The sequence below is a fragment of the Porcisia hertigi genome, chromosome 20 (assembly GCF_017918235.1).
Source record: "Porcisia hertigi strain C119 chromosome 20, whole genome shotgun sequence".
NCBI lineage: Eukaryota > Euglenozoa > Kinetoplastea > Trypanosomatida > Trypanosomatidae > Porcisia > Porcisia hertigi.
In genome coordinates, this window is record NC_090579.1 from 70,871 (window position 1) to 84,665 (window position 13,795).

At 55.9% G+C, this 13,795-nt stretch overlaps 3 protein-coding genes across 3 annotated transcripts; all 3 read right to left on the reverse strand.

Moving 5' to 3' along the window:
- Window positions 1–1,207: 1,207 nt before the first annotated feature.
- JKF63_05885 (uncharacterized protein) lies at window positions 1,208–4,846 on the reverse strand (the record flags this gene model as incomplete). The annotated part of the gene is made up of 1 exon (XM_067901838.1): window positions 1,208–4,846. The coding sequence occupies one exon, from the start codon at window positions 4,844–4,846 to the stop codon at window positions 1,208–1,210; it is 3,639 nt and encodes a 1,212-aa protein (XP_067757544.1).
- Window positions 4,847–6,833: 1,987 nt separating this feature from the next.
- JKF63_05886 (uncharacterized protein) lies at window positions 6,834–9,563 on the reverse strand (the record flags this gene model as incomplete). The annotated part of the gene is made up of 1 exon (XM_067901839.1): window positions 6,834–9,563. The coding sequence occupies one exon, from the start codon at window positions 9,561–9,563 to the stop codon at window positions 6,834–6,836; it is 2,730 nt and encodes a 909-aa protein (XP_067757545.1).
- Window positions 9,564–11,197: 1,634 nt separating this feature from the next.
- On the reverse strand, window positions 11,198–13,636 carry JKF63_05887 (uncharacterized protein; the record flags this gene model as incomplete). Its single annotated transcript, XM_067901840.1, has 1 exon — window positions 11,198–13,636. The coding sequence occupies one exon, from the start codon at window positions 13,634–13,636 to the stop codon at window positions 11,198–11,200; it is 2,439 nt and encodes an 812-aa protein (XP_067757546.1).
- Between the last annotated feature and the right edge of the window lie 159 nt (window positions 13,637–13,795).

A 13,795-nucleotide genomic window follows, 5' to 3' on the forward strand; every position in this document is an offset into this window, starting at 1 on the left:
TCGCTTGGCTGTCCACGTGAGGCTAAAAAACAGACAGACAAGAAACATCACCGCTGCATACGCGTGGGAGCATGGAGGAAAGTCGAAGGGGCTTCGACAAACAACAGAGACGAGAAGAGAGAGGCATGGGGTGCAGAGGGGGAGGGGGGAGTCCTAGGGAGATGAAGCGGCACCTGTAGAACACGAGCATCAGCGAAGTAAACCCAATGGCGCGTGGGTATATACGCACATATGCAAACGTATAGACGACAGGCGCGACAGCTCCTCCCTTTTACACATCGCAGTTTCATTACCTTTGTTCTTTTTTTTTTTCATGTCCCAAAAAAAAAAAAAGTGAGTGCAGCGTTAGTACAGCCTTGTACTTTGGTGGTGGTGGTGGGGGGGGGGGCGCGTTAGTCGTTGCACAATGTGGCCCACCCTTTTTTGTATAGTTCAACGGTGCACATACAGCACTCACCTATTCGCACGCGAGCCCCTTCACAGAGAAATACATGAGCGCATCTCGGATGCCTGCGCTAACACGCAAACACAAAGATGGGCGTACACACGTGCGGAGCAAGATCGTCATTCCATAGCGTAGCAAGTGCAGTACTCTCACCTCTTCGGAATGGCCTTGAGTACTCAAAATGTGGCCAGCCCACACACACACACAGAGAAAGAAGGGGGAATAAATGGCGTGTTGGACAGACACCCAACGAAACACTAAAAATAAAAAGGGTCCCGCCCGTAGCATGGGAGTTGTGAGATGGAGCCCAAGCGTTTTGTGTGTATTTGATCAACAGAAGCACACAAGAGCACGCATTCAGTACCGCACTCCGCTCAGGGACAACAACATCGGCAATAAAGGTGATGAGCTGCACGCGGATACCACCTCGATAAAATACATATATTAGCAGAGGGGAGAAAGAGAAAGAGACACGCACAGATCAGCCTAACCAAAGCACCAATACAGATAGTCGGAAAAAAAAAGACGGCGATGCCCGGAGGAGCCAAACCACGGCTGCCGCAGTGAACAAGATGTGGGGAGGATATAAATATATATATATATATATATGTGTGTACAGATATATGCATTAAAAGGTGACCCTGACCTGCCTCAACAACACACCGCCTCCACCTCTTCCAGTGGTCCAGTCATGACACACGCGCGTGTGACGAGGGTGGGGAAGGAAACAGGAGATACTCTAAGGTATGGGGAAAAAAAGCGTCACTTCTTCTTCAAGCGGCTGCGGAGGGAGTCGAAGTTGTACTTGATCGTGTACCGCACCTTTCGATTCGCGGGCGGGTGAGCATCTGGATGTGACGCATTATCTTCTGGGTCTGGAAGGCGACCCGGCGGGGCAGAAGGAGTTTCAGTGACAGAGACGCCCCCATGTGGCGCAGAGGGCGACTTGGGTGTTCGCGGCTCGATTTTTCCGCCACTGACTGACGCTGGTATGCCGGATCCCACAAATGGCACAGGAGCCGCTGTGTGCACATGAAGCAAAGGACATGGAGGAAAGTGCATGCGGCGTTGCTGACACACACGCTGCGTGGCGAGAAGGGCCCACACATGGAGTCGCTCGAGAATTGTCGGCGATGACGCCGCTGCAGTGCGTCCGCAGAGATGGGGATGAAGTAGCGTCCACGACACCTGCGATACAGCAAAGGCGGTTAGATGGGAGCTGCCGTCGTAGTCCAACATGTTCGTGTAGAGAACCGTCGCCACCTTGCCCCGGAAGCGCTGCGAAAGCCATTCCGCATAGTCACAGATGGCTGCCGATGATGGAGCCAGTAGTGCCCCAACGCAACTTAGGATCACGCGGCGATGATGACGCGTGCTACCGCCATCAGGGGAGTCACCCGCCTTGAAATAATGCTCCAGGTCTCTGGGACTGATCGACTCACAGCACTCACGGTGAGCCTTTTCGAGACTGCGCTGCCACACCCTATCGACTTGTGGGTCATGATGGTGAGTAAAGGTCCACAAGCCGTCCATGCTTCCGGCGGCAAGCAGGTCTAATACAGCTGCGGGAGCCGCCGCGTACGCTGCCTTCCACCCGGACGTACTCCCAACATGTGTTGCGCAAAACGGATTCCACGCCGACGTTGAGGTGCCCTGCGGGGTAGCGAAGCCGGCGGCAGTCCATAAGGCGGCGAGAGACGGTCGAAGCGTGGTGCTGGGGACTGCGTCGCCAGCGCCTACACCCTCCTCACCGACAACACGGGCGGAGACGGCGAGCTGGTCAAGAAGAAAGTCGCTGTCGCACAAGCGTGAGCGCAGCAACAGGGAAGTGACCTCCTCTGCCACCTCTGTGGCTGCTGATGGTGCCTCCATCCTGGCAAGGACAGAAGAAATCCATGGCAAGAAATGCCTACCCGAAGAGGCGTCAGCCCCAGGATTGGACGTGGCATCGTTGAGCGGAGTAGAGACAGCGAAGTCTAGGAATTTTCGAAATGGCTCCACAGCCGCCTGCTTGCCCAGCTCAGCACGCAAAAAGTCGCCGATATCGGCGCTTGTGGCAGGTAAAGGAAGACTGGAGTGCTTGTCAATCGCATTTGCAAGCATCTGTAAAACCATCGCTGACGCCTGCCGCACGTCGCCACCCTTCTCCTCATCATTCACCTCCTGCATACGTTGAGGAGATGGAGGCGTTGCCGGTGCGGTTATGCTCACCTCCGCTGAGTCCACCAAGAGTGCAGTGCGGAGATCAAGCAGTCGTACCCCCGTATCGAGTGGCACGCAAAGAAGCCTCCCATCGGCTACATAGATTAACTCCATCGAAAGAGGCGTGGTGCCGTCGGGGCCGGTGACGCTGCCGCAGAATGCACCGAGTATAGCGCGGCGGAGGTCCTCTAAAGCAGTGCTTTCACGTAAGCGACAGAGCACCATTCGCTGTTGAGTCCCCCAGCGCACTAAAATTTGAACTCGAACCGAAGGCGAGTCACCGCCGTTGGCCTCGCAAACACAGGAGAGACGTGCAGCTGTAACGGTTGCTATGGAGGGACCCGCAGCCGTGCGCATTACGAGCGGCGGCTCCTTCACCTCTGCCATGTCAGGCGAAGATGCCTGCAATACAGTGCCGTGGGCGACTTTTGCACTGGAAGAAGAAGAAGAAGCGCTTTTCGGCGAGAGGAGATCTTGGCGAGTACTCGACACCGCCGAGTCCGCCGTCGTGGGCGATTCAGCCAAAGGTGCCAGTGAAGAAGACACACCCTTGAGGGAAGAAAGTGAACTCCGCTGCAAAGATGACAGACTTCTCTGCATCGATCGGGTCTGGCCTGTGCTTTCCCCATTAATCGGTGGCAGAGGAGACAATGTAGCATTGGCCCCGGGCTCGGGCAACGACTCTGCGTCGCCGCTTTGGGCAGTAGATGCTCCGTTGGGCCTACACCGCGTTTCGCTGACTGGTGCAGAGTCGGAATCCACTGCACTCACAGCAGTGGCATCTGATCCTGCCAGAGCTTTGTCCGGGAGAACAATTGGCGGCGCTGGCGTGGATGCAACGGGCGCCTCTCCTTTGGCGAACGTCGGCGGGGCGGGGCGGCGGAGTGACAAGAGCACCCGCAACGGCTGCTGGGACTCCTTCGCGAGCGCCAGCCACTCCCGTAGCACGCTGTCGGACCCAAGGCACACAGACGGATCACTGGATAGCACCGGCAAGAGCGTTGCCGTAGCGACACCGGTTGCTGCCTCGCACTCCACGGCAAAGCGCCGCCACAACTGCATCTCTTTCTTCGTATACACAAAGCAAAACTCGTGCCAGTGGGAAGTGAGGGCGCTGGCGGCCGCACTTTCTGATTCGGGGGCTCGTACTTGAACTGGTACCTCATACTTGGTGGAAAGAGCACTGGGCTGGCGCAGAAACACGTGGTATGGAGTCTCGGTGCTATCGCTTGGAGAGGGTGCCGCCTCCTGTGCCGATGAGAGAGGAGTACCACCCTCTTGAGAGCTCAATGACGGTGAGGTTACTCCCTTTTGCACTGGTGGAGACTGTGGGGGCTTCCCTGAGGAGGGACTCAATGGCCCATCGGTCAAATTCGAGAGCGGCGGTGGGTGCGGCTTCGGATTTCTCGCACCCGCGCCACTGAGTGAAGGCGCTGGTGACTGTGCCGGAGTTGGTGGTGGTGGTGACATCACGCGGGAGGCTGCGAATTGTTGCTGGCTCGCCCGTCTGCTATGACTTTGCGATGGTGGTTTCGGAGTGGGCGCGCGGGTGGCGTGCGTCAGTCGCAGCTTTGTGCGCTGCGATGCGTGGTGACGCAGCAGCTGCAGGGCAGCCGCGTCGTCAGTTATTTCGACCCCTTTGCCGCCGCGCTGCTGCGGCATTGTGTATAAAACCAACTTCATGCCGTGTTTGGTGGGGCTAATGCTCAGCGTGTCCTCGACAGCCCGTACGAGATTAGCGAGCACAAACCTCGTCGGAATAATGAACATCTTCTCTTGGTACTTTGGGTCGTCCTCGCATGACGAAGAGGCACTGGGCGAGTAAATATGGAGGGTCACCAAGTCCTTGTCGGCTGCGTACTCCGCAGATAGAAGACTGTCCAGGTCTTTAGGTTTGGAGGCGCTGCCATCAATGGTGACCTCAAACGTGAGCAGGTGAGTGGACTGCTTCATCTCGGCCTTTTGGAACAAATGTAGCACATCCGAATCTTTGCCTAGGGCGACCTTCTCTGCCTTCTCTCCTGAATCCGATGCCGCCCTCACCAAGCTGACGGTGAAGGTGAAGTCCACTGAGTTGAGTCGAAGGTCCTGCGACTGAACAAAGGCCCTCAACTGCTTTTTGGTACACACTCCATGTGGTAGCTCGCAGGAGCGCCTAATGCGCTCCTGTCCACTGTGCACCACTAACACGCACTTCATCTTTTCCTTAGAGACGGGACAGTGTCTCTCGGCTGTCGCGCGTACAGCACCAGAGGGGAGGAGAGGAGGGGGGAGAGGAGGGGGGGGCAGAGGAGGGGGGGCAGAGGAGGGGAGAGGAGATGCGGACTTAGTTCAAGTGTGAGCGTGTCAGCTCGTGAGCAGAAGCACACGTCCAAAGAAAGCGAGAGAAGGGGGGGGGGGCGAAGATGAGATTAGAGCGAATGAGAGGGGCGAAAGACTCCATTTGAGAGAGGACATCGACGACTGGCGCCCACCAACGCCGCTCCCTCTCCCTTACCCCCGGTGCGCCCAATACTGGCAGAGCGGGGGCCGGGAAGTAGAGAATCCACTGAGCCCAATGGATCCCGGTAGAGCAGCCACCTTTAAGCATATATGGCAGACAATGCACATAAAATGAGGATGATAAGTGAGGGGAGTGGCCTGCAAGAGCGCGATTTGAAGACGGTTGTTATGTGACTACTGTTTTTTGGCTTACACTAACGGCGGCTGACAAGGTGTATCACGAACTCTCGCGTGTCCATGTTAAAAGGCGAGTTCGTTGGCTACAAGGTCGTTTGGTCTTTTGATTATTTGGAGATTCCGCGCAATCACATATCATCACAGTTGTGTCGCGGTCATGATTAACATTCGTGGCTCATATTATCGATAGTTGGGGAGCGGAGTCCTTCCCTCCGCCCTAAGGTGAGCCCTTTCCAAAGTCAGATGGATACGGAAGGGCATCACTCTTTAGCTGTACCTCCACATTGGCCCTGGAGAGTGCTGGAAGGATGGGAGGTAGAGAGTGACAGCGCTGGACGATAGAGAGCAGTGGTCCGACCGAAAATGAGAGTAGAAAGCCATACAATTCAAAATGGAACGGGAAAAGGTTTGAAGACTGCACAGCACCACGCGCTGACGCAAACATCACTGCACGCAGGTAGTTAGGGAAGGATGCGGATGTGCAGGGGCATCACAACCCCACGCGGACATACCACCAATCGATCAAAATGAGGGCACAGGCGGATAGTGGGCAGCGCATAGCCAATTAGGGAAAAGAAGAAGAATAGGGGCGGGAAAAAAAAAAGACATGCGTGAAAATGAACACCACAAACGTCGGCGCTGCCTTCGGACCGGGAGAAAAAACCTCTCCGACCCACCTCCATCTCTCAGTACCACCACCACGACCACTGTGCCGCACACTCCTCCCCTCCCCTCCCCCCCCCCCATCCTACACATTCCACTTCCCGCCTCTCGGCGTGGTGGAATAACAGCATCGTCATTTAAATTTAAATGCAGATATGCAATGAATATTTTTGCTCAAGGGCGAAAAAAAAAAAGATGAGGCGATAAATGAGACAGCGGCGGCGGTTCGTCTGTTGCACAGAGACGCGTGCAAAACGACTTGAAGAGCGCACCGGCGAGAGAAGCCCATAAAGCGCCGTGATGCGCCTGTCACCAACCAACCAACCAACTCCCCCCCCCATCTATCGCGTTTAAGGGCATTGTGACCTCATATATATAAATATATATATATATATATATATACATGTGCTTGAATATCTAAAGGAGAGGCCCGCGTACCGCAGAGCGTGTCAAATAAACTGCTGGAAGGGGAGGGCGTCAATGAAGGATGCAGTGGTGAGACCGGGGTGCCCTGAGAAGAACAACAGTACGGGAATACAGGTCTCCCCAGGCACCGGAGAGCTTCAACCACAAATGCATCCAGCCCGCAACCGTCTCGCTCCCTGGGCACGATCTGCTCCACCTCCGCACAGCTCCTAACAAGGATACACAAATCAAATGCATGCAAAAACGAATACCGAAAGGTCACCGCCCCTTTTCTATCGACCCTCACGGAGAGGAGAGATCACGGGGGCCACAAAAGGAAGAATGGGGAAACATCCGACAACAACAGCCAAGAGGTGATGCCATGCAGTGGTCGTGGCCAGTGTCTGTGCACAGGGACTGGCGTGTGTTTGTTTCCTTCCTAAATCGTTAAAAACGAGAGATCACTCGAGCATGACGCCATGGCCACGACATTCTTCATTGTGTCCTGCTGCGTGGCATTGAGACTCGTTGCCTTCTGGAGCTCACTCAGTGCCGTGCGCATGTCGGAGATCTGCACCGGTCGGAAAGTCTTGAATTTGAAGTCGATGGACGCCAGATATTCCTGGGATGTGCCACCAATATTTCGGCGCACGTCTTTGTCGCTTGTAAGCGTGTGAGCATGGCAAAACTGGCGCACGAGGATGTCCAGAACGCCTATCATCACCTCACTACGCTCCGGTGTGCCACTCTCGGTGTAGCTGGCGTAGTGGTTAAGCACTTCACGCGTGTGATCAGCTATGACGAGGTACTGGGTCATGCGATGGGGAATGGTAGGGAGGTTATACTTCGGCTCTGAGAATATTCGATGCCAGTTGGTGCCACAGGGACGGAAGCGTTCTGCTAGGGCGACCGCCCGCCGCGCTGCCTCCTGTGGCGTGAGAGGAGATCCTTGCGTCGACGCTGTGTGGCTGCTAGAGTCGACGTCATTGCGGTCATCGGGCTTTCTGGGTTCTACGTGCAGCGACTCGACTGTGCCCGCCATGTTTTGGGCCTCACACTGGAGCGACGACAGCTCGTACCAGTAGAGTGCGTTGCAGTACGTGAAATCGCTCGTCTCCCGGTTCACCTCATCCGAGAGCCAGTACAGCTTCGAGTCGTTCCAGTCGCTCAGGGCCTCGTCAAAAAACTTTTGAGCGAGACACGAGTCGTTGTCGCTCCGCAACGCGATCAAACCAGCGTGGCGGAGGTAAACCGCCTTTTGCGATTTCAACACCGTCAATGACGCGTAATCGAGGAGCACGTCCACCTCGGTCATATTGGGGAAGAGACTTTTGCGCACCACGTCGTACGATGCTTGGCAGGTGTTGACGGCGAATGGGTCCTCCATGCACAGGCGCAGGTAGCGGTACGCCTTTTCCATGTTGTGATGTGTGTTCACCTCGTTTGCCGCCAAGTAAAAGTAAGCGTCGCGCAGCTTCGGGTCCAACTCAATCGAGCGCTGAGCCAGCTCGACGACTTCGGGGGTGACTCGCTTCTCGCGACCAGAGACGAGCGCCGCTAGCTGCCCGTGGGCCTTGCCACTGCTCGGACAGGCTCGCACCGCGGAGCGGAAAAGGCGCTCATCCGTCAGCCAGTCTTCGTTGCGCCGATGGGAAAAGATGCCCCAGCCAACGCACAGCAGCAGCAGCAGCGCGTAGAAGTAGCGAGGCACAACCCCAACGCGAAGCCCCGGGGTGGCCACAATGAAGGTGATGAGCAGCACTGCACCAATAGATGGAACGTATAAACAGCGTTCAGCGACAAAGGTGCCAACAGCGACGAAGAGGTGACTGACGGGCGCGTACGGGATTGCAGCCCAGAGAATCCCGACAAGACCAACCAGTGCCGCGCGAGAGCGGGATGCAAAGGTGCCGTAGATACATCCCAACACTGTTGTGAGAGCAGCACAAGTGACTATAATGAAGTACGGCACACGAGGATCCTGCATGTCGTACAAGTGCGGGATGCAGTTGAAGCTGTACTCGCAGCAGAGCGAGGTTGGGAAGAAGAGCAGCTCAGCGTTCTTGACCTGAATCACCCACCGAATGCTAAACCAGTGGAATATGCCCTTTGGCACAAAATACTGCGGATTCTCCGTTTGGCGAAGGAGGGGGTTCTTCTCCAAGTCGACATTCCCAATGAACCGCCTGCGGAAGACAAGGTAGCTGAACAGCTCCAGCACTGCAACACCAATGACCAAAAGAGAGTGTCGTCCGTGGCACCGTTGGCAGACATACATAAGGCATGCATGAGCACTATAGAGTGCGGTGAAAGTGATGGCGCTGTCTTTGCAGAGAATACTGATGGTGAGCGCGCACGCTGACAAGACGACGTAGCGGACTGAACACGTGCGCTTTTTCTGGTGCAGCGGCCGTTTGCGATCCCTGCAAGCTGACCGCGATGCTGCAACGGTGGTCGAGAACGTCTGCTCCTTCCGAGACGCCCCCGGGACGCCGGCAGCCACTGAGACTTCGCTGGTTCTCCCATCCACTTGGTTCAGATAGCGGTGAATGCAGAAGAACCCGATCAGCCCAAAGAGGCAGTAAAGTAGCTCGCACCGACCCACAATGGACGTGACAGCGTCAACGTGAACAGGGTGCACCAGGAACAGTAGAGCCGCCATCAATGGCACCGCATGGAGAGGAGAAGTCAAGAGAGCCGTGAAGGCCCGCGATTGGGCATTCTCCACGGCGAACGTAGAGCGGGGCGCCGCCACGTAGACGTACAGGCGAGCGAGGTAAAATACGAGGCAAACGTTGAGATACGCAAGAACGTAGTTGACGCTGTGGAGAAAGACTGGGCTATGCCGGTAGCCCATCAACCAATGCTGAACGCGGAAGGTGAGCACCGTGATGGGACGGTACGACCTATTCGATTCCAAACGGTCGAGTGACTTGCCCCAGAAATCGTTGAAAAAGATGGAGCTGAGCGAGGTCTTGTCTGCCCATGAGTCAGCGTTCTTGTCAATGGCCAGATGGTCGTCAAAGGTCATATCACCGCGAATGCCGTTGCTAAAGATCACTGCGGCCACCAACAACAAAAAAGAGTGGATTTGTGCATCCACGGGATAAATAAGTCGCCATGTGAGGGGTTTGGTGACCGGCACCTTCTCCTTCGTTGGACCCGGCATAGCCGCAAGAGTTCTCAAAATGGGCGCGCGTGACAATGTAATGACGACCCCACTGCTTTCTTGGAGATGTAGGCGAAGCAAGAGGAGTGAAGAAGAAAGGGGAGAAGAGAGTGAATGCACGTGAGCTCCGCAGTGGTGATTGCGCAGACGGAGGAGACACCTTGAGCGGGAAGAAGAGGAAATAGAAAAAGAAGATTTGTGTGTGTGTGTGTGTGTGTGGAGCAAAACGCATCATCGCCCTGCAGAGTCGAGCCCCATGAAGACAACAGCAGAGCACACTCGGCATAGAAGACAGGTACGCGTCTGATCAGCGCTATATGTTCATCCATCTACTCCAGGTATCAGAGGAGTAAAGCAACTGCCCTTCCTTTGTGGTTGGATCGATATGACATGCCTCCACGAAGAACATCTGCACATTCGCTGCATGCGAGCGCTACCCACCCACCGCCTCCCCCCCCCCCCGTGTTGAACCGTGGTTCATGTGCTAAAACCAGCAGGGACGAACACACTGTGGTCGAATAAAGCCATGCGGCTAACGCGCTTCTCTTGTCTTTCCTCACCAGTTAGTTAGATATGTGCTGCCCGATCGGTGCCAGACAAACTGAGGTGGGCGGCGCATTCTAACCTTAGCCGGTCTCTTTGGGGTTTTTTTTTGTTCTACTACTCCAACGCGGCAGCCGTCGTGGCTGTTGCGCGGATGGTAGTCAGGGATGGTGTACGTACACGCTGGATGAGCTCAAGAAATGGAACAGCCTCAGCCCAGTTACCCTCTGAAGTCCTCTATGTTGCCTGCCTAGCACGCTCAACTCGCACTCGCCTCAACATGTTTTTTTTGTTCCACCACATATTATGAGGGCGAAGAATGTCCACCCTGTCAAAGTTTGGAGAACTCAAGGACAGCGCTTCGGGTTTACTTGTCATGATGAGCGGCATGTGTGCCTTGATCGACCCACCTGGTCGAATGAAAGGATAGACGGCACGTTCTGCGTACATGTGCACGCTGGGGTTCATTTACACGCATCTCCTCTGGACTTGGTCCATCACTCCTGGTCCTCTGGACTTGGTCCATCACCCCTGGTCCTCTGGACTTCTCAACACCCCGGCTTTCGATGTGACACACTTTGTCAAGTAAGCTTGGCCGCGCGTGCGCACATAACGGACACTTTTTTCGACTTTTTTTTGTGGAAGGAGAAAAAGGGGGAAAGAAGGGGGTTGTGGCTCACGACAACGTTCTTGTCTTCGAAGAGGGGACCTCGCTTCCTTCATCTCGCTCCTCCGTCGATGTCATTTGAAAACGGAGGGGGGGGGCGTGGGGGGCTGCTGCTTAGTGAGTCAGAACGCAGCTCTCTCTCCACTCCGTGAAGATAACAAGTCACGCATTGCGTTGGGTGCTGTACTCTCTAGTTCTTGGTGGTTCTCATGTGCCGCCGAAGAGGCGCTACAGTGAACGTCGACTCCGCGTCGCCGGATCCACACTGAGTAATTTTCATGAGGCAGTGTACACGTCGCGCCCCACCCCTCTCTCTCTCCCCTCTATACACACAGATCCGGGCGCATCCTGACCAATGCGTCGTGCGTACCACGAGAATCGTTCGCGCGTGCGGCAGTGAAACCAACTCTGACTTGCTGCCGCGTCACGCAAGGGTAACCTTCAGTTCTTGGGATAAGGAATGGAACCACATTTGCTGATCGTTCAGGCGATTCTCGATGGACTCCTCGAGCCGGTTCATCTCTTCCTCGACCACGACAGTGAGAGCAGCAGCAGCAGCAGCAGCAGGCTCCGAGAGGGTGTCGTTGTGGCGCTTCTTGAAAGCCACAATAGCTGCACCCACTGTGTCAACGAATGCACCAACGTCGTCAGCGAGGTCATTCTGACTTCGCAGCACTCGCTGCAGTACCTCCTTGGCGGCCACCTGCTTCTCCTGGAACGCCTGCAGCAACACGCTCGTCGCGCCCGCCTCGTTCACCAGCGAGTCCACTTTCGCAGAGAGCTCGGCGATGACACCCTGCGACTCGTGGAGCCTTGACTCCATCTCGAAGATAGATGAAACATCGGACGCCGTCACCTCGGCTGCCCTCTTCGCAGCCAGCAATGAGCGCCTCAGCTGCCCCACCTCTTCACCGGATGCCTCAAGCAGCTGTTGCGTTTGTGCGAGCTGGGAGGTGAGAGACGTCACCTCGCTCTGTGCCTCGCTCAGTTGGGCCCTCAACTCTGCGTTTTCATTGAGGGCAAAACTGAGTGTGTGCTGTGTGCCCTGTAACTCCTTTGCAATGATTTCGTTCGCAGTCTCTTCGCCTGTCTTGATGACTGTGTCGTCGTCACGGCAGTCGCCCATCCGTGTCAACTCCAATTGAAGTTCTTCCACACGCGCACGGAGGAGAATCATTTCCTCCGCAACCTCCTCAAGTGATGTGAAGCACGTCGCCTTAGAGCTGAATGCATTCAAGGAACGCAACAACGCCTCCACCTCGTGTGAGACGCGGCCCTGTTGTTCATGGCACGCGACAGCCGCTTCTATCAACGACGGTAAGCCTGTAGGCTTTTCCTCGCCCCTGTGATCGCCTCTGTGGTGTGCTGCACGGAGTTGCCGTGCGGCCTTTCGCATTTGATGTATCGCACCAACGACATCACTAATATCGCCCACCCCACTCGCATCATTCCCCATGAGCTGCAACGCTGAAGAGGTAGCCTCACCAGCATCTACATGCGCATCTTCAGCATCACCAAGCAGCACGTGCCGCAGTTGCTGCGCCACTGATCGCCAGACGGTTTGGTACGCATGCAAAAGAGCTTCGCCACGACGCTGCGCGGACGTTTCCTCCGGATTTCGAGCCTGGATACCGTTGGAGTCCGAGAGGGATCGAGTCACTTGTATGAAACTGAGCTCACCAGTGGTGCCTTCGATGCCCCACAGCGCCGTGCGCACCTGCGTTGCACCGACCTGCCACGAAGCGAGACCCGAATTGGGAAACACAAAAGAACCGCTAAGCACTGCACTAGCGGCGTCCCAGACATTCACTTTTGGCGAGTCTGCAGCACAGCTCCACACGACTGTGCCCAGCGACACACTGAGGAGGGTTGTGATGCGGGATGTGTGGCTACGTAAAGCCTGCGGGCTGTACGAGAGCGGAATAGAAGTGGCGCCACGGCAACTCGAAAAGGGAAAGACCAGCAGTTGCCCTGTTGTGAGCCCCACCCACAAATAGTTGCGGCAGAGTAGTGCACATGTCGGGGCCCCGTATCGATTGCAATCCCACGAGAGAGACCCGTAGATCGCCGTGGCATCCTGGGCAGAAACTGCGTCCCAAACATCGACGTAGCCGGTGTCGCTGATTGTAACAAGCACGTCCAGACCGGGATCGTGCAGAATGGTCGCAATGCGGCCCTCTACCCTAAATAAACCTGTTGCATCAACCTCGCACTCCCCGTCACCGGTAGCAGAGACAGCGCTGTCTAGTGGCTCCGCGGAGTTAGCGTTGACGGCGACGACGGCGGCGCGGATCACCTCTGTGAAAAAACCGTCATAACAGCACAAGACGAGGTGCTGTGCAGTACCACTGGTGACGGTTGCGGCGCACACACGCATGCCGAGGCACACCTCCTGATAAGGTTGCAAGGCTGATCCCAACAGTGACGGCTCCTCGCCATCACCAAATGGCACACGTATGAAGACTAACACACCGCATTGTGTAACTATGCAGACGTCACGCCTGGGACCGGTGGCATCGCACACATCGCGGTTAAACGAAAAGACTGCGGAGATCCGATCATCTTGCGATGCATCGCCTTTCTCGCTAGTCGGGGTGTGGCATCGAAACGCGACTGTGTGGGCCGGAGATGAACTTGACAGCGATTCCACAGGGTCGCCGGGGGTGCTCGGGGGCAGACTCACCTGCCGCTGTTGATCCATGGCAGCAGCTAGCGTGTGGGGGGCATAGTACAACACCTCTTGCGCGTCTTCTGAAGTTGCCCAGATGCCGCCAAAGTCGTCAACGTGAATGGTGCCGCCTCTGCTCTCACCAGACAGACGCAGACGCCCTTTTTGGGTGCATTGAAAGCCCTTGAAGTGCATAACGCAGTGGAGCTCCAGCGGTGGATATGTGTTGTTCGAAAGAATGATGAGAGCAGATGTGAGAGACTTTCATTGAAGACGGCGGTTCGAATCGTAACAAAGGCGGTCGATGGAGCAACGAAGGTGCGCGCTCCGCCCTCCCCCTCCCTCATCGATCAA